The sequence below is a fragment of the Papaver somniferum genome, chromosome 6, assembly GCF_003573695.1.
Source record: "Papaver somniferum cultivar HN1 chromosome 6, ASM357369v1, whole genome shotgun sequence".
NCBI classification, from domain to species: domain Eukaryota; kingdom Viridiplantae; phylum Streptophyta; class Magnoliopsida; order Ranunculales; family Papaveraceae; genus Papaver; species Papaver somniferum.
In genome coordinates, this window is record NC_039363.1 from 120,142,489 (window position 1) to 120,162,671 (window position 20,183).

General features: G+C 36.8%; 2 protein-coding genes across 8 annotated transcripts; both read left to right on the top strand.

Annotated features, from left to right (window-relative positions):
• The first annotated feature begins 2,217 nt into the window (after positions 1-2,217).
• On the top strand, positions 2,218-4,642 carry LOC113289054. Of its 7 annotated transcripts, XR_003330833.1 has the most exons (8): positions 2,218-2,658; positions 3,073-3,122; positions 3,264-3,332; positions 3,445-3,552; positions 3,776-3,843; positions 4,031-4,122; positions 4,206-4,283; positions 4,404-4,642. XR_003330833.1 is itself a non-coding variant. In XM_026538217.1 (7 exons), the coding sequence occupies exons 1-7, from the start codon at positions 2,600-2,602 to the stop codon at positions 4,222-4,224; spliced, it is 465 nt and encodes a 154-aa protein (XP_026394002.1). In that variant the 5' UTR covers positions 2,218-2,599; the 3' UTR covers positions 4,225-4,476. The 7 variants fall into 7 exon arrangements, 6 of the variants coding, with proteins under 6 accessions (XP_026394002.1, XP_026394004.1, XP_026394003.1 ...); XM_026538217.1 differs by having other exon boundaries at positions 4,206-4,476; XM_026538219.1 differs by having other exon boundaries at positions 3,484-3,552; positions 4,206-4,476.
• A 511-nt stretch (positions 4,643-5,153) lies between these two features.
• Positions 5,154-7,155, top strand: LOC113286102. Its single transcript, XM_026534815.1, has 5 exons — positions 5,154-5,315; positions 5,758-5,857; positions 5,938-6,015; positions 6,287-6,694; positions 6,919-7,155. Exons 1-4 carry the CDS (start codon positions 5,257-5,259, stop codon positions 6,587-6,589), a joined length of 540 nt encoding a protein of 179 aa, XP_026390600.1. The 5' UTR covers positions 5,154-5,256; the 3' UTR covers positions 6,590-6,694; positions 6,919-7,155.
• Positions 7,156-20,183: the final 13,028 nt, after the last annotated feature.

Below are 20,183 nucleotides of genomic sequence, written 5' to 3' on the forward strand. Positions count from 1 at the left end.
TAACAAGTGTTTTGGTTGGGATGTAGAAACATCAAAAACTGAGTTTGGTAGATGCATGAGTTATAGAACTAGACAGTTCAACATGGGTACTCTTATGGATATGTTCAAGGGCACAAAGAAAAAACAAGATCAAGGAACTTTAACTGATGACCAAGTGAACCACGCTGCCACCACATATCTTGTACGTGTATTGGGATGTGTCATTTTCTCCAATACCAGTGGCAATTGGGTCGACGCCAACCTTTTACAACTTCTACATCCTCTCGATAAAGTGAATGAGTACTATTGGGGCACGACATGTCATGCGTGGTTGATGAAAGAGTTGAGAAAGGCGTCGAGGCTTGGAATAAGCCAAATTTTTGGGAACATGAGTCTACTACATGTATTTTTATTAACTCTACATACTTAGTTATGTTTTTATTTTTCTTTAATTGAAGAATCAATTTCCTAATACTTGTATAATTTACAATATAGACATGGATCTATGACCACTTCCCTATCTTGCAATTGGCCATTGAAAACCCGGCGTGGGATAAAAGTGACCCTAAAGGAAAAATGTATGTTTCCGATGACAACCATTCTAGGACAAATGAGCAACAGTTGATTCATTTGAAGGAGGTTTTGGACTCACTGAAGGCCCAAGACGTATACTTTGATCCATACAAGGAAAACCGAGCTAGTGTACATATAGTGGGTCGGTCCGATTTGGCCTTTTATTTTGGACCGTTGTGGCACCCCACAGGATATGTGATGTACAATGCCTCAAGGGTGATGTGACAACATGGTTATGTACAAGGTATACCAAAGGAGGAAATTCATGGAAATTTCACATTGGATCTGGAACATTGCGAGTCTGCTAAAGATTCTATCACGGTGTTTTACTCGGGTAAACCATCCGCTAAATTCCATTGGGGTAGAAGGATGCATTACTTGATCAAGGGTGGAAGAGCAGTCACCCAAGGTTTTGAAAATGCTCCCAACTATATGGATTGGTATCGGAGTGTTTCTCATCTTCGTGTAATCCATAATATCAAAGAAAAGACCACAACTTCGTACAAGAGTATCCTCAAAGAGAAACCTCCGGGTCTTGATAGATTGATATGTATTGTTTTCTTATTTTAGCTCAATATTATGGTTCAAAATATGAGTAATAACCGTTTGATGTTATGCTATGTATGAAAACAGCGGGAGAGGTTCAAGTTTTTATCCAAATGGTGCACTAGTTGCATAAATTCCGGAGAGCCTGTGCCAATTGAGAAGATACAAAAGCACCAAAATTTGATTGATAACATTGAAAATGAAGAGTATGCATCTCAGTTCGGGGAAAAATGCAAGAAACCAATAAAGAAGGGGAACAAAAGATCTCGGGCCTTATCAAGCACTCAAGGTGAAGTCCTAAATGATGATGATGGTGTTCCAAGTCGTGGATGTCGTAAAGGTCGCAAAGTCAAAGCAATAAGGACCATGTAAATTATCGACGTTTTGTTAACTTCATGGATTTCAAACTTTATATCGGATTATGTTGTTTTTAAAGTTTGTGACGGATTATGTCGTTTTTAAGGTTTGAGTCGGATTATAAGTTAGTACATTATGTTTATGGTATGTGAATGATTATTTTTATGGATTCTGAATGGTTTTATTGCTATTTTTATGCATTTAACGATAATCAGAACGTCAGTTAAATACATTAACTACCGAAACTAAAGACTCTGAGTTCAAAATGCACATAATCACAGATCAAAAAAACACTAAACCTCCGACTAACATATTCGGGAGGTATTGTTATGACAATTTCTACCGATTATAATTTTGGCTACGATTATAAAATGACATATTAGCTGAAACATCCACACATTAGTCGATAACTTTTTAGTCTATATATACTGCCGATTGAGGTGTCGGCTACCGATTATACAAGGACATATTAGACATTTCGAAAAATAGAAGATAAGAGGCAGTTTAGATTTACGTTTGAGTGACTTTTTTTGTCTTTTTGTGTCGTCCCTAATATTTTTGGTGTCGCCTCTAAAAATGCCAGGTTATGTAGAGCTTTTTATGTTTTGTGTCGGTCCCTTTGCTCCCTTGGTAAATATCGGACGGCCAAGTGTATAAACAACTAACAACACGTGTAGGGTGAGAGATCGCTTGATCTCGGTAGAGGAAACATCAAAACCACGTGTTTGAATGAATCCTACAACTCTCTAGAGGGAGGCGGCTTTTAGTTTCCTTGTCATTTTTCACACACACAAAAAAAAGTCTCGTTTCAAAGTTCAAACCCTGGTTTTGAAATCGCAACGATCCATGTATTAAAAAAACTTGCAGCTGTTTTGAGTGAGAGAGGGACCAGAAATCACTGAGGCTTCACTAGCACCGGCAGGAACGGCGGGAGTAGTTAAAGTAACAGTGAAGATGGATGATGGTGGTGGGATGCGTAACAAGCATTCGAAGAAGAGAGGAGGAGGAGAAACCATGGAGGCTTCACTAGTAGGAAAAGTAACACTGAAGATGGATGGTGGTAGTGGTGGTGAGATCTGTAACAACGCTGATTTGAAGAAGAAGAGGAAGAAGAAGAAAGAATAATACTGATGGTCCAGAAGCGATGCTGTATCTGAGGAGATGTGTAACAAATAACAACACGAAATTGAAGAAAATAAATAGGTATTTTCAGTTTCCCTTTATGATTTTTCATTACTAATTTAGGTTAGGTTTTGATATTTCACTTGTGACTTTCTGATTTGGGGGTCATACATTTTGACCTGAGTCAAGTACACCCAATGTAAGTCGAGTACCCCTTAGCGGCTATTTTAGATGTATAAAACCCCCTGAAGAAATATTTTCATATAACGATTTCCATTACTGCTTACTTCCTTCACCTCAACCGTGAACTCATCATCATCATCATCATCATATTTTCATATTATAGTAATGCTTACTTCCTTCTTCTGATTCCTTCTTAAAAAAATTGGTTTCTTGATTCTTCAATTGGGAAGTTCAAAACCCTCCCTTATAATGCATTATTTTTTTTTAATTCATGTTCCTTCTCTTCTCTGCCGAAACAACTTCTCTCGGAAGTAGTGAAGTGACACAAGAAACACCTTTCTTCTACATTCCTCCTGGTCCTGGTAATGAATTTCTGTCCTTTACTTTGTCTTTCATCTTTTGTTTTTCTTTGTTAAACACTTTTCTTGAAGTCTTTTAGTACTTTCTCTTCTTTCTCATTGCAGTAGTTGTAACAAGACTATGTTGTTGGTTGAAATCTGCAGAAACAACTTTTCCTGGAAGTAGTGCAGTAACACAAGAAACATCTCTCATCTTCATCCCTCCTGGTCCTGGTAATGAATTTCTGTCCTTTACTTTGTCTTACATCTATTGTTTTCCAACTCAACCCTTTGTTAAACACTGATCTTGAAGCATTTTATTACTTTCTCTTCTTTCTTATTGCAGTAGTTGTAACAAGACTATGTGGTTGGTTGATATTTGCAGAAACAACTTTTCCTGGAAGTAGTGAAGTAACACAAGAAACATCTCTCATCTTCATCCCTCTTGGTCTTGGTAATGAATTTATTTCCTATCCTTTACTTTGTCTTTCATTTCTTGTTATCATGCTTTACAATTGTTCAATTGGGAAGATGAAAACCTCCCTTGTAATTATGTTAATTTTCTTTTTCAATTCATGTTTCTTTGTTAAAAACACTTTTCTTGAAGTATTTTATTACATTTTCTTCTTTCTCATTGCAATATAGTTATAACAAGAATTGATGGTTGATATCTGCAGAAAAACTTCCCCTGGAAGTAGTAAAGAGACACAAGAAATATATCTCTTCTTCATGCCTCCTGGTTCTGGTAATGAACCTTTATTTTGTCTTTGATCTCTTGTTTCCTACTTAACCCTAAAGTTACATAATTTCTTGTGATATACTACTTCTGAAATCTGGATAATATATGTGAAGTTACTGTTTATTACACTACCGTTCCCACCCCTATAGACTTCCATCTTATTGATCTCCTTTTGTGATACACTACATTATAGAAACAATGTGGACATTGCGAAAAGTCAATGGTGATTACGTGTCTCGCCGTCCTGAAGGAAATTTTCTTATTACCTTTTCATGGGATTATCAGGTTTGTCATGAAAAACCACTTAAAATCTATTTGGGGTTTGTTTACAGTGAATTTATAAAATGTGTTGTTTAAAATTTTTGCAGATTTGCTTTTGGGAAATAAAGAAACCAGAAATAAGTACTGGGAATGTGCCAGAAGAAGCAACTATTTGTTGCCAACCAGTTACGATGCTTCAGCACTTTGTAGTTTTATTATAGTTTTTTGTGATTTTTGTTGGTTTGAAATGTGTTTGCCCTTAATGTGTTGAATGCTTGCGTGTTCTTTTTCTTATACTTGTGTAGACATCGGATTCCGCTTGCACCATTGATGCAACTACCATTTTCTCTGGTGGTAAAGTTATGCTATGGGTACTAATGTCAGGATGTCAGCCTGTGCTGGGTGGAGCCGTTAATGAAGCTGCATGGCTACCTGGGATGTAGGGCTGTTCATGGTCGGTTTTGGTTCGGTTTCTAGCCAAACCAAAACCGAAGCCAATATTATTGGTTTCTAAAAATCTAAACCAAACCAATCCATTAACCATTGGTTCGGTTTCCAAATGGTTCCAGTTGATTTCGGTTTGTCCCAGTGGTTTCTGGTTAACCAATAATTATGTCAAACCAAAAAAAAATACACAAATTTACAGATAAAAAAATCGTAGTTGACGATAGTATTGGTTTACACAAATATACAGACAAAAAAAAATCAAGAATAGTTAAAGCTTACTCTAATTCTAGAGATCAAATGAAGATATATAATATATCTTAATTTAGATATTGACAAATAAAAAAGAAGGAAGTCGGGAAGAAAAAAATCGAGTAGCAACAGCTGTATTTGGGGGTGGAGAAGGGAGGCGGCTGAGAAAAGGAGAAAGAGAAAGAGGGAGAGTATCATAATGAAATATTAGATTTAGGGTTTCTATTTATCCTCTAAATTAATGGGTAGAATCTAATACTTTTAAATCGACGGTAGAAATTAAGTTTAAAAATTAATCGGTTCCCCAATAGTTTTTGGTTCGGTTTTCAGGTCAAACCAAAACCAAACCAGTAATGTCGGTTTTTCAACATTTTTTACCAAACCAATCCAAATCTAAATGGTTTGGTTCGGTTTCTTGCTTATTGGTCTGGTTCGGTCGGTTTCCAACGGTTAACCGACACCATGTTCAGCCCTACTGGGATGAGCCTTCTGGCTACAGCAAATGAGGATTATTCTCTGAGGTAAGGATCGATTAAGTTGGGCATGTTTTACTGTTTTTGTAACTGAATATTAATATTCATATTGAAAGGTTCTTCTTTTATGGGGCATGATGATCAAGATGATATGAGTGATTCAGCCATTCATGGCTAGTATTTTAAATAGCTCTTCGGTAGAATAGGCAGTATTAGTTTGCCGTATCCTTAGTTAGGTTAATTGTTCCTTTTATTATGTTCAGAATTCTTACTTTCCTTTTACTATGTTTTCAACTTCTTATATATATATATATATATATATTTTGCAAAGCTCGCTTTCGCTCTACACTTTTGCCCTTCCTTACTCTTTGATGTGAGAGCGTTTCGCTCCAAGCTTTCGCTTTTTAAAACCTTGACTATTAGTGCACTCCCTAGTTGCAGTCTAGTTTTTTCAAAATCTGGATAACATGTTTTCGCTTCATTGATATAGGCAGCAAGCGGCGGTCCATTCGCAACAGCTCCAAAATGGACATTACTCACTATGCGTCAGATATCCATGGATGGCTGTTGGGACCACACAACCTCCTCAGGTAATCTTATCTACCCTTTTTTTTTTCTTTTTGGTTCGATTTTGCTATTGAAACCAACAGGAGTTATGGTGTGATTGCAGGTTCATCACACATTTGCAACAGATGGATTAGATGGTGCCTTCCGTTTATCGGACAAGGACAGCAAACAAAGTTTGAAGGTTTATCTGAACTGTCTCTCTAGTTTTTTCTTTTTATTAGCCTGATAGCTTAAAATTGTTCAAGTCTTTCACTGTGACTGTAGTTTTTCTTGTTAGTTTACATGACTTGTATGGATTCATCTTTTAATTTTAGATATGAGAAGGGAATAAGTAAATCCTGCCGTTATCGTTTTCCAATTGGTTGCATTTCACCTTCCGTTTAGAAATAAGTTTCATGCATATTAAGTTCCTTCACAAGTTTGGCTTTTAAACTCTATATATACTTCTCCAGGCCATGCCAGCGTTCTCTACTCATCCTATAGAGGTGTGGGCTGTGAGAGTGCTCCACGTGAATCCAGCCGTGATTCCCCTAGAGAATCCATTCTGGAGGTGTAGGGGATGTCATCGTGTAGTTGTCCCTAAAAAACGTGCCTTTCTGAATGTATCAACAGTGAAATATGGGGTTAATGAACATGGTCCAGGCTCCCTCCTTATTGTATTGGATATGGCAGTAATCAACAGTAACGTGACAAGTAGAGGTGGTGCTGGTGCTTCTCCTGTTGGGAGTTTTTCTAGAGACTGCGTTAGAGTGTGACTACCCCTCGAGGCCTTGCCTTGGGTTTGAGAGGCTATACATCCTCAACCCGTCAATACGAGCTTATTTGTTCATCAACATGCTTGAGTAGGCACAGCGCTGCAGGTTCGTTATTTTTTCTTATGGTTAAGATAGTGAGGTTTTATTCGAATAAGTTCCAATCATACTTAACTATCTTCTTTAATCCCTGGATCTTGCTCTCTTCTTGGTGTTTTGCCCACTGATAGATTATTTCAATTTGGTGTGGCTAACTGTAGTAGGTGAGTTAGAACTTCGGGATTTCATTTTCAGATTTTAACTTCATTTTATATTTTACCTTTTCCATGCAGAATTCAGATGGGAAGGTGGGATCAAGGAACTCCAGAATTAACAGATTTGATCCCTGATAAAGTAGTAGCAGAAAAATGCAACAAGCAAAAACAATTAGGAACAATAATTTACAAGTATGAACCTTAATTAGCATGTAAGGTGCTCATTTGCATCGAAACTGTTCAACTTCTTATCAGTTAAATGGTGTTCTTTTTCCGCGACCTCTTATTAATTAGCGACTCGAGCTTGTTTGTTTAGTTTGCTCGCCTTTCTCTGAGTAATAAGGTTTGATATCTTGTTTGTTTAGTTTGGTTCTCTTTCTCCGAGTAATGCCCTAAGGTTTGATATCTGGGGTCAAAAAATGAGTAAAGAGCCGTACCAAGGTGAGTACACTACAGGGATGTGGCAAAAGCCCATGGCTTTTATTCCACGATTCTGACCGACTTTTCCCTCACTTAACTTTCCGCTTAAATTAAGTGGTGTTCTTTTCCGCATCCACCGTCTCTTTTTATCTACAAATAAAACATAAACTGCCCCTTGTTATTGAACCAAAATACTCCCTCCTCTCGTCCCTTGTTACTATAAATAAAACTGTCCCCTGTTATTATAAATAAAACAGAAACCAAAGTACTCCTTCCTCTCTTTTCAGAATCTTCTCTCTTTTAATAAGTCACTGAGGTTACAGTTTCTTCTCCTCTTTTTCTTGTTATCTAGTTTGACCGAGCTACTCCGGACCGATCCCTCACTGACTCGGAGAGTTACTCCTTAACTCGGCTCGGCCGATACATATCCCCTCGCTTGTAGCTCATCATTTTATCACTCGAACAAGGTTATATCGCAGGTTAATGCGCAGGAGGGACCGTCTCCATCATGAGGTAACGTTTAGTGCTGAACTCCAAGCCAAGTTTATATCTTTACTCAAAAGTGCCTGCGTAAAAGAAAAAAAAAATCTAAACAACTGGCTGAAAATAGCTTAACAACCATTGATAAATAAGAATAGATGTAATGTCCTCTATACATGAAGTTTATTATGTTAAGCATTTAAAAGGAATACGGGAACTCGGTAGTTTACATGTAACAGTTTTTTACTTTCAGCAGCAATTAGAAATGAAGTAGTAAGATAACACAAACTATCTGCAGGGGTCCGAAGTACAAAGAAATAGCTCATGCAGTACTGAATTACGAGGTGATGAAGATAGAGTAAATGTTAGAAGAATAGAAAGAAAACGAAGATCAGAATAAACGAAGAAATAACTTATACGCTCACAGAGTAAGTAGCTTATACGCTCAGTATTCTACTTCTCCAGGAGATGCCAGCGCTTTGTACTCATCCTATAGAGGTCTGGGATGTGAGAGTGCTTTATGTGAATCTAGCCGTGATTCCCCCAGACGATCCATTCTGGAGGTGTAGGGGATGTCATCATGTGATTATCCCAAAAAACCATACGTTTCTGAAGTTATCAACAGTCGAACATGGAAGTATTGAACTAACTGTTACAAGTAGAGGTGGTGCTAGTGTGTCAAGTACCAAGTGTTATTGACAAGACTAACTGATATAACTAGTAACAGAGAAGGACGATAGATTTGGTAACCTCCACACTCAATGAGCGCATCCTCAATTTAGTTTTTCATTCATGACCAAAACAAATCTCAATATAACTCTCTTAAATACTGTACCAACACGTGTAGTTTGCGTACACGTTGGTTTACGAAGTAAAAACAACAGTAGAGAAATAGTAATAAATTTTAACGGCTCACTAATGATTGTCAGATCATTACACTCGTTGTCATGTTAAGGGCATCTGAAGGGTCATAACAAATACCCTCCTCTTCAGACAATCTTTGTCCTCAAAAATTGAATTTAGAAAAGTGTGCTTCTACGTTTTGCCACATCTTCCCAAGTTGCATCAGCTGGAGATGTATGATACCATTGAATTAATACATGAGATACTGCATGACCATGACGAAAATCTTATCTAAAATCCAGAGCCGCAACAGGTTGAAGAACAATTTCACCATCTGAGTCAGTTGGGGATAGGGTGGTTGAAAAAGTTGTAGTAGGTCCAATCTTCTTTTTTAATTGAGATACATGAAAAACAGGGTGAATCTTGGAGCTAGCTGGAAGAGATAGTTTATAAGCAACTTCTCCAAATTTCTGAAGTACATGATAAGGCCCAAAATATCTGGCAGAGAGTTTCATGTTGCTTCTGATGGCCAAAAAGGATTGTCTATAAGGTTGCAGTTTGAGATATACTTGATCACCTACTTCAAATGATCTGTCAGTTCTCAATTTTTCAGCAAAAATTTTCATTCTTTCCTGTGACTTGGTGAGAGTTTCCTTGAGGATGTACAACAAAGCATTCCTTTCCTTCAGATAGTCCTCAACAACAACAACTGAAGTGATAACTTCTACAGGGAAAGCCATGTGAGGTGGAACATATCCATATAGTGTATTAAAGGGAGTCATTTTCAGGATGGAGTGATAGTTTGTATTGTACCACCATTCAGCTAGTGAAAGCCACCTGCTCCAAAGTTGTGGTTTATGCCCTATGATACATCTTAAATACCCTTCCAAGCATGCATTTACTCTTTAGTTTGACCATCAGTCTGTGGATGAAAAGAAATGCTCATATGAAGTCTTGTACCCAAGGATCTGAAGAGCTCCTGCCAGAAGGTGCTAGTGAAAACCTTGTCTCTATCTGAGACAATAGAAGCTGGTAAACCATGAAGTTTAAATATGTGATGTTAAAATTCTTGAGCCACTGTGAGAGTTGTATATGGATGACTTAAAGCAATGAAATGGGCATACTTAGTAAGTCTGTCAACTACTACCATAATAATATCTTTCTTGTTGGATTTAGGGAGTCCCTCTATAAAATCCATTGAGATGTGTTGCCAGGCTTGACATGGAATTGGTAGAGGTTGAAGTAGACCTGCTGGGTGGGCATATTCTCCCTTATTCCTTTAGAAAGTATCACATTGACTAACAAGGAGTGTAGTGTCCTTTTTTGACCCTTTCCAGTAAAAGTACCTCTTGGATCTTTGATAGCTGCCCTGCACACCTAAGTGACCACCAACTGAGCTAGAATGGATAGACTCTAGAAGTTTTTTTCTCAGTGCATTATTCTCTCCAATATATAGTCTACCCTTGTATATGAGAACACCTTCTGAATAAGAATAGTTAGGGACAACAGTGGAATGTATTAAGAGTTGAGGAATAATTATAGTAGTAGCTGGATCATCTTAATAACTTTGAATCACTTCTTCTTCCCACATAGGTGTTGACAATGCTAATGCATTGCTGCAAGATGGCATTCTTGAAAGAGCATCTACAACTGTATTCTCTACACCTTTTTTGTATTGTATAGTCAAATCCCAGAAGTTTGACTAACCATTTTTTCTGACAGAGTGTAGTGAGCTTTTGATCCATGAAGTATTTAATGTTCTGTTGATTTGTGTTGATGAAAAAATGATGTACCAATAGGTAGTGTCTCCATTTTGTAACAGCCATAACAATAGCCAAGAGTTTCTTCTCATATGTGGAGAAGCCAAGAGCTTTTGGACCTAGAGGTTGCTGAAAAATGCTATGGGTCTTCCTTCTTGCATTAAAACTGCTCCAACTACTGTAGTACAAGCATCAAATTCCACTACAAATGGCTTGGAAAAGTCAGGTAGATCTAGCACAGGTGTAGAGCACATTGCAGTTTTGAGATTGTGAAAAGCCTCCAAAGTTGTATCAGACCAATTGAAGGAATTCTTTTTCAACATATCAGTTAGTGGCTTGCAGATGGCGCCATATCCTCTAATGAATTTTCTATAGTAGCTCGTAAGGCCCAAAAACCCTCTCAATTGCTTCAAAGTTGTGGGAATATGCCATTCTTGCATATATTGGATCTTTTCTGGGTCAGCAACTACCCCTTGAGCAGTAATAATGTGACCCAGTAATGAAGGTTGTGCAAAGGTGCATTTGGAGAGCTTGGCAAAGAGATTATTCTATCTAAGCAAAGCAAGCACCAAAGATAAGTGGTGAAGATGTTCCTTGAGGTTTTTGCTGTAAACAAGTATGTCATTAAAGAACACTAACGCAAGTTTTCTGAGATAAGGACCAAAGACTGAATTCATCAATGCCTGAAATGTTGCAGGTGCATTTGTTAATCCAAATGGCATAACTTTGAATCCATAGTGCCCATTATGAGTTCTGAATGCTGTCTTATGAATGCCTGTTATGTGCATTGATAAGTGCATAATTCATATGATTTTAGTATCCATTCTATACTTGTTTTAGCTATTATTCTTGCATGTATTCGTATTATTACTCTTGTTTTCTCTTATTTTCCTCTAATAGGTGAATCATCCACAAAGAATCTACAAAGTGCTGAAAAGAGATAGTAATAGAAGTATTCCAAGTATCCAAGTGTCAAAGTCCAAGAGAAGTGGAAGATATGCGACGAAAAGGAGCAAAACACACAAAATCAAGAGAAGGGCCAAAGACCGATCTTAACTCATTAAAATTAAGGATTTCTCATAATCATATTGAATAAAATTGAAAGATAAAAAGAATGCAAAAAGAATGAGGTCATTCCGAGTTCGGATGAAGAAGTTATGGCCAAAACAGTTTTATCAAATACTGAAGACAGTGAAGTCCGCGAACTGGGTTCACGGACTGGGTTCGCAAACATAATTCCGAAAATTGCTGCTGGATTTTGAAGTTTGCGGACTGGGTTCGCGAACTTACCAAATGGGAAATGTTTATTTACTCCTTGGAATACCTAAGGGCACGTTTGGATTCGTTATTTCGTTATTTCGGATCGGGTTTATTGAACCGAAGTAAATACTTGGAAGCCAAGTAATGTAAACCTATAAAAAGGTATTGGGTTATGTAAAATAGGATCATTCAAACATCGAATCTCATATCACAAGTTTTACATCTAAACCTAGGTTTTACCCCTTTAGGGGGAAACCACCATTATTCATCTTCTTTGTAATATGAGTAGCTAAATCCTTTGTTGATTAAGGATGAATTCAATGTTCTAAGCGTGAAGCTTTATTATTAATACAAATCTATCGAGAGTTTTAATCATCATCGTTTATTTTTACTATATCTAGGATTTATGATTGATTTATTAGATTGTTTGGAGTGCACGCTAGATTAATATATTGATCATTCTATTGCTAGTAATGGGTTAGGATATCCGTGTAATTGTTGAATGACCCTTACAAAAGTAGAGAACATGAGACCTCGCAGAGGGATTTTGCGGAGCAATCATGCGTGAAGAAAACACTAGTAAGTGGACCTTGCGCTAAGAGTCTAACTTCTAGGATCAATCTAAGTTCACATAGCTCAAAGCATCTGATTGGGTTACACCTTGAGTGCGCTACTACTTGGTGATTCAGTTGGATAGAACTTGATATGCGAGTGCTTCGGTATCAAGTTACACAAGGAGCTTTGGGGATAACACTGCTCTAGCTTTTATTCTACGGTTGGTGATGAATGGTTCTTACGAACGATAGATAAGTATTCTAATCCTGTGAACGCTTGGTAACGGCGAAGGATTCCTTAATCATCTCTTTTCTTTATTGTCTTTCTATTTATCTCACAACAAAACCCCCCTTTGCTATTTACTTGTTTTGCTAATACAAATAACCTATCAATTACACAGCTCTCTGTGGGAACGATATCTTACTACCGCTATATTACCCGTTAATTAGTGGAAAATATATTTTTATTAATTTGTTGAGCCTATGACAGCCCATACAAATTTTGGCGCCGCTGCCGGGGAGCAGTTGCTAAATGATTTGTTATTTGTTTAGCTTATTTTTATTTGTTTAGGTTTTTGTTTTGATATTCTCTTTTGTTCTTGTGAGTCGTCATGTTTCCTTACGGAAATAACATGTATGGAGTAAAATATCAATCATACAACAACGGTAATCAATATGGTTTTCAATCTCATTCTTATAACAACTACCAACCATCCTATGGGTATAATCAAAACCAATCTTTTGGTTATGATCAATATCCCACGGAACCTTACGGATATTCTCATACATGTCAACCTCCTTATGGCGGGTATGTAAGTGAACAATCACAAGGATGGGAGGATAGTTATGCTTCTAATCGTTTATCTCCTGAACATTAACAGAAGCTTGACCAGATTATGCTTCATTTAAGGACGGTATGTCCACATTGGAGTCACTCAATGAGCAAATAAGTGCGGAGAACAATATGCCAACTGAATCTTACTTCAATATATCTAACCAAACTCCTGATCGTTTTTATGTTCAATCACCTATTCAAAAATGGGATCTTTGGTCTGGAAATAGTGTGGTGAGTGAAAGTGTAGGTTTTGAAGAACGTCTTAATCAACTGATCCAAGAGATGACGCAACATAAAAAAGGGTTGGACTAATTCATTCAAAATTTGGATGAGCGCAACAAAAAGATGGATGAATCACGCCAAGAATTTCAAAGGAATATGGAAAAGATAAAGATACAAACTGTTCAACTCATTGAGAATAGGAATGAGGAAGAAGTTTGGCCTCAAAACCAAACAAATTCTAAAATTTCTGAGGACAAAAACAAATATTTTGAAGATGAGCAACCTTTGGAAATTTCTTATAACAATGATGAAGTTATACCAACTCCGGATCGTAATAATGATCATTCGCCTATTCAAAAGGAAGAGCCTTGGTATGACCGAACCATTGTTATGAACAGTGTGACATATTCAAATGCATATCAGCGTTACAATGAAAATCCATATTACAATGTTTTTAGGCCGATTGATTTGCAAGAAGTAGACCCAATCATTCCCTCAACAGAGACTCATGCAGAATACCCAAAAATTTATACCGAGGAAGAGTTCATGAGAGCGGAATTTGATTCGGATTCCGATTCGGATGACGAGGTTGTTGAAGAGATGGATATTGAGAATGAAACCAAATTGATTGAAGTCGTGGAAGACCCAATTGATCTAGATAACAATAGTTTGATAGAGGACCACGATATACTTGAGGTAAATAATTCATTGGATATAATTAATGAGGATCCGGTACAAGGTTTGTCTAATCCTTTGCATAATTCTATATTTATTGATCGTGTTCCTCTAATCGAAGTAGATTCTAAAAGACTTGTTAACCCAACTTTTAAGAAAATATCTCACCTAGGATTGGAGTTGTATGCTTCAAAAGTTTTAAAGGATTTTTTTGCTTCTAAGTATCCCCCACTTGATGTTTTTTATTCTAAGATTTTGCAGGTTCACCAAGCTGAGGAACCTATTGAAGTTCCCGAATTCTATGTTCTCTACTCACTTCCGAGTGTAGAAAGGACTAAGTGTGGGGGAAACTTTGATAAAGAGATAGCTTCGATATTTATTTCTTGTGCTAATGTTTTTGTGAAGCTATTATTTGAATTGCAGATTGTTATTTGGAAGGATTACCAAATTTTCAGATTATTGGTGTACGTACGATAACAATAACTTCGGGCTTTGACGACGTTAAACCAAGCGCTTCGTGGGAGGCAACCCATCGGTTTTGTATCTCTATCCATTTTGTTTTTAATTTTCTTAGTTTTTCAATCATATCTTGTATTCCCATCTTATATTTTACAAAGTCATATATCCATAATGAAAGTTTTGACGAATTCTCGTCAGAAAAATTCTGACTGCGCACTTGTTACGAAAATAGCTCTTGAGACTTCATACGAAGTCCGATTTGAGTGGTTGACCCCAACTTTTAAAGAGGACAGACATACCTTTATTTTACAAAAATAAAGTTTGAATTTGGAGTCTGTTAAGTTGGAGAGATAGGCCTGGACATTTGAGTTTCGGTATTTTCCAGATTGCATGTCAGTCAGTCCGGAAGCCATAAAAGTCAGGCCATTTATCGAAACACTGTTCCCTTTTGACACCTCATATAAAAGACGTAGGAGAAAAACTTTCGATTAGGATGCTTTTCCTAGTTCCCTACCCATTGGTACAGTTTTTGAGTTTAATTTGCTGTTATGTCAGAAATCAGAATTTTCGGTTTTGATCATTGAGGACAATGTTGAGTTTAAGTGTGGGGGAGTAGTTAAGCATGTTTAGCTTGCACATAAAAATAAAAATAAAAATCGTACTCTTTGATTTCTTGCATTCTTGAGACTTCATCTTTTAGAGTTAATTATGAGCTATTTAGGATGATACTCTAAACCTTTTAAGGTTGAAACAGTTTTGACGGCTATAAATTAAGTTCCATTTATTTCAATCCTTAAATATATGTTCATAATTGAATGCAAAACTAAGCTATGGTAGTCGTTTGAAAGATTTATCCTCGCAATTAATTATTACTGGATCACTTTCTTTTTATTTTTGCAGTTATATGTTTCTCTAAAGTGATATGGTGGGATCCTGATACTGTCGTGGATGTTGTATCAAGGTAACCATTGGTTGAGTATATAAAAGCCCCATAATAAAATTGTCTTGCACTCATAAAGGGTGAGCCGAAAAAGAAAAAAAAACATATATAAGGCTCCTCTTCTTTTATTGACATTAGTAAATGATAGGTCCGGAATTTCGGACTAATCATAGTCGATAAAAACAAAAACCATATCATAATTATATAGCAAGTCAAAAGACTATTGATGAGGTTCTTGACACTTGGATAGCAGTATGTGTGAAACGCTGTCCCTGTCTCCGTCGCCTAAGCAAGCGTGGAACGCATGATCCAAGGCAACTATAATGTACTTGCAGAAAAGGAACATGCACTTAGAGTATCTAATCATGTGGTCGAGTTAAATGGGTGCTTCTCTCAACTATTGTGTTATAAATAAGGATCCTTTGACGACATTCATACAAGTATTATGGGTAACATCTTTCACTTTAGTCAACATTTGCACACTTCACTTTTCTATTTCCATTTACTTATCTATCCATGTGATTTCAGTATGCGAGTGTTGTGACAAACATTGCAACAAGTACGAAGACTATCTTAGTAAAGTTTTGCAATCATGTTGAATGACATACGTAAGTAATTGCTTATGTGTGATGATTGGAATGTGTGTGGGATGTTTGCAGCTAAAGAACATATGCAAGCTAATTATTTGGCTTTTTTCTTTGTGTCTATCCTTAGTGGTTCTTCCAAGGAGAGAAATTGGAGTAGGTTTTGTGGGTATACCTCTTGTAAGCCCTCACGAGACTATAACTCGTTCACTAGGGACACCTACGGATTTAAAGGCATGTTATTCATGCTAAGAGTAACCGTATCCTCGCGACATGGAGTTGTTGTATTTAGGATTAGTTTTATTTAGTTTTCTCGAGGACTAGCAAAATCTAAGTGTGGGGAAATTTGATAAGTGCATAATTCATAGGATTATAGTATCCATTATATACTTGTTTTAGCTATTATTCTTGCATGTATTCGTATTATTACTTTTGGGTTCGCGAACTTAGCAAATTGGAAACATTTGGATTCTTTATTTCGGGTCGGGTTTCTTGAACCGAAGTAAATACTTGGAAGCCAAGTAATGTAAACCTATAAAAAGGTATTAGGTTATGTAAAATAGGATCATTCAATTTTCGAATCTCATATCACAAGTGTTACATCTAAACCTAGGGTTTACCCCTTTAGGGGGAAACCACCATTATTCATCTTCTTTGTAATATGAGTAGCTAAATCCTTTGTTGATTAAGGATGAATTCAATGTTCTAAGCGTGAAGCTTTATTATTAATACAAATCTATCGAGAGTTTTAATCATCATCGTTTGTTTTTACTATATCTAGGGTTTATGATCGATTTATTAGATTGTTTGGAGTGCACTCTATATTAATCTATTGATCATTCTATTTCTAGTAATGGGTTAGGATATCTGTGTAATTGTTGAATGACCCTTACACAAGTAGAGAACATGAGACCTCGCAGAGGGATTTTGTGGAGAAATCGTGTGTGAAGACAACACTAGTAAGTGGACCTTGCGCTAAGAGTCTAACTGCTAGGATCAATCCAAGTTCACATAGCTTAAAGCAGCCGATTGGGTTACACCTTGAGTGCGCTACTACTTGGTGATTCAGTTGGATATAACTTGATATGCGAGCGCTTCGGTATCAAGTTACACAAGGAGATTTGGGGATAACACTGCTCTAGATGTTATTCTACGGTTGGTGATGAATGGTTCTTATGAACGATAGATAAGTATTCTGATCCTGTGAACGCTTGGTAATGGCGAAGGATTCCTTAATCATTTTTTTTTTCTTTATTGTATTTCTATTTATCTCACAACAAAACCCTCCTTTGTTATTTACTTTGTTTTACTAATACAAATAACCTATCAATTACACATCTCTCTGTGGGAACGTTCTCTTACTACAGCTATATTACCAGTTAATTAGTGAGAAATATATTTATTAATTTGTTGAGCCTACGACAGCCCGTACATGCATTCTAATTTGGTAGTAATCAGATCTTAAATCCAGCTTAGTAAAGATGATAGCACCATGTAATTTATCTAGTAATTCATCCATAGAACTTATCTTTAATTGTTATGACATTGAGCTTCCTGTAGTCAACACATAATCTCCATGTGTTACCTTTATTCTTGACCAGCAAAATGGGAGAAGCAAATGGACTTTGGCTGTCTTGAATGATGCGATCTTGGAGCATGTTCTACACTTAAGATTTTACCACTGATTTATGCACATAAGGGCATTTGTATGGTCTAAGAGAGACAGAAGGAGCATTGGGTTTTAACTGAATTTTGTGATCCAAACTTCTTTGAGGAGGAAGTTGGGTGGGTTCTGCAAAAACATCTTTGAACTCATCAAGAAGGGGTAGTACTTCAGGGGGAGTTTCAGTTGGTGTAGGTGTGGCATTAATGTAAAAAAATTGGCCCACTAATGCAGGGGTATTATTTTTTAAGAATCTTTTCATTGCACTCCCACTGATCATCATCATGGATGGCTTAAATGTAGATCCCTGAAGAGTAATAAGTTGATTTTGATGAAGGAAGGAGATTGAGAGTTTAGCTAAGTTGAATGTGACATCTCCAAGAGTGTTGAGCCAATCTGCTCATAAGACTATGTCACAACCACCAAGTTGAAATAGTCTTAAATATCCACAAAATTCTTGATCATGCATTTGCCAATGAAGTTCATCGCATACTCCAGTACTAGTTGTCCTAGCTCCATTTTCCACAGTGACAAGCATGTGAGTTGTGGGTTGAATCTCATACCCCAATTGATTGACCAATGTTGAATCTATGAAGTTGTGGGTGCTCCCTGTATCCACTAGGATGGTGACAACATGATTTTTTCACAAACCCTGGAATTCTAATAGTACCAGCACTTGTTACTCCTATTAGAGCGTGCAAAGAAATCTCAATGTCTGACTCGATGAGAGAATCAGATCTCTCTGTGGTAGGTGGAGATTGAGTGGACTCAGATGGTTCTTCTTCTGTGAGGACCATGAACAATTTTTGAGGTTTAGAACGATGACCAGGAGTATACTTGTCATCACAATTGTAGCATAGGCCTTAAGCTCTGCGTTTTTCTTGTTGGTCCCTTGATAGACGCCTAATTGGAGGTTGAATGTAAATAGATTTGTTTGGTGGGTTAGATGAAGGAGGTGGAAGAGAAAATGTGTTGTTGGGTGGGGGTGAGATGGTGGAGGGTTTTTGTGGTGTGGGTGAAAATTTGTTCAAGTATGTGGTGGTTGTGGGGTATTTGTAAAAATGGGTTTTGGTGGGTTGATAGGTGAGGGAACTCTCTTGTAGGCATGCTAGATAAAAATCTTGTGACAGGGTGGTAGGTTTATGCATCTCTACAACATATTTAATGATATCTTTCAACCCCCTATAAATCTCATAATAAAATACTCTTCCTTGAGTATGGGATTGTTAAAAAGCATAACGGTTTTAAGAGGTTCAAATTTATCAAAGTAATCATCAACAGTAGTAATTTGTGATAACTTATTAAAGCAGCCTACAAAGTTCTCATTAGCTAGATCTTCGAAACGTTCACATAGAGCCGAAGACAAATCAGACGAAGATATATAAGGTTTACCCGTATGAAAATCGTAAAACCATGAGTCAGCTTTACCCTCTAGATACATAGCATCTACCTCTGTTTATTGATTGGATGGCACAGATTTGAGGAAAAAGAATCTTTCACACTTTCGTACCCAACAACGAGAATTATCACCATTAAATTTAGAAAAATCAATTTTTGGGGTTTTGAAATGAGAATCCTGTGGTATGTGGTTATTGTTGTGAGAACCCTGACTAGATTCAGGTGAGGTTGGATTTACAGGAGTATTGTTTTTAATACTTGCTGACAGATTATTTATGGAAGCAATAAGTAAGCTCATCTCTTCAGATTGCTTTTTTGCAGCAGCAGCACGCTCTGCAGATTCCTTGATGTGAAGATCCGTGAGCGTATGTAACATCGATGTCATCTCAACAACTTTGTTATCAACATCTTTAATGGTAGGTCCTGTCATTGTAGATGATGAAGAGAGATCGTCTGGATGATACCAATTGTCAAGTACCACGTGATATTGACAAGACTAATTGATAGAACTAGTAACAGGGAAGGACGATAGATTTGGTAACCTCCACACTCAATGAGCGCAGCCTCAGTTTAGTTTTTCATTCATGACCAAAACAGATCTCAATACAACTCTCTTAAATACCGAAGGGGAAACCCTAATAAAAAACCCTACCTAATAATGAACCAACACGTGTAGTTTGCGTATACGTTGGTTTACAAAGTAAAAACAACAGTAAAGAAACAGTAATAAATTTTTACGGCTCACTAGTGACTGCCAGATCATTACACTCTCCGTCATGTTAAGGGCAGCTGAGGGGTCATAACATGGTGGTTCTGTTGTTGGAGTCATTCAAGACACAATGTTAGAGTATGACTGCCCCTCGAGGCCTTGCCTTGGTTTTTTTTTTTTTTGACGAGTATGGTTGAAATTGTATAAAAAAAAATGTAATAAGACCAAAGCTCCCCATTTTAGTGTTATAGAGATTTACATACTATCTATTATAACTTTCAAATGTGTAACAAGATCTTTAAATGAATTGTAAATTAACAAAAGAGGAAGGGAAAATAGATATAAGTGTCAAGTTGTATTATTTTCTTATGTATCCTATTTTTAGGGGTATAATTGTCAATCAAACTTTTATATAACATATCTAAAAATCGCGTCTTGGAATTTTACAAATTTTATCTCGTTGGAAAGATTATACAAAAATCTACGCAATGAGTACAAACAGTAATATCAAATTTAGAGTTTTTACGAAAAATTCGGAGAT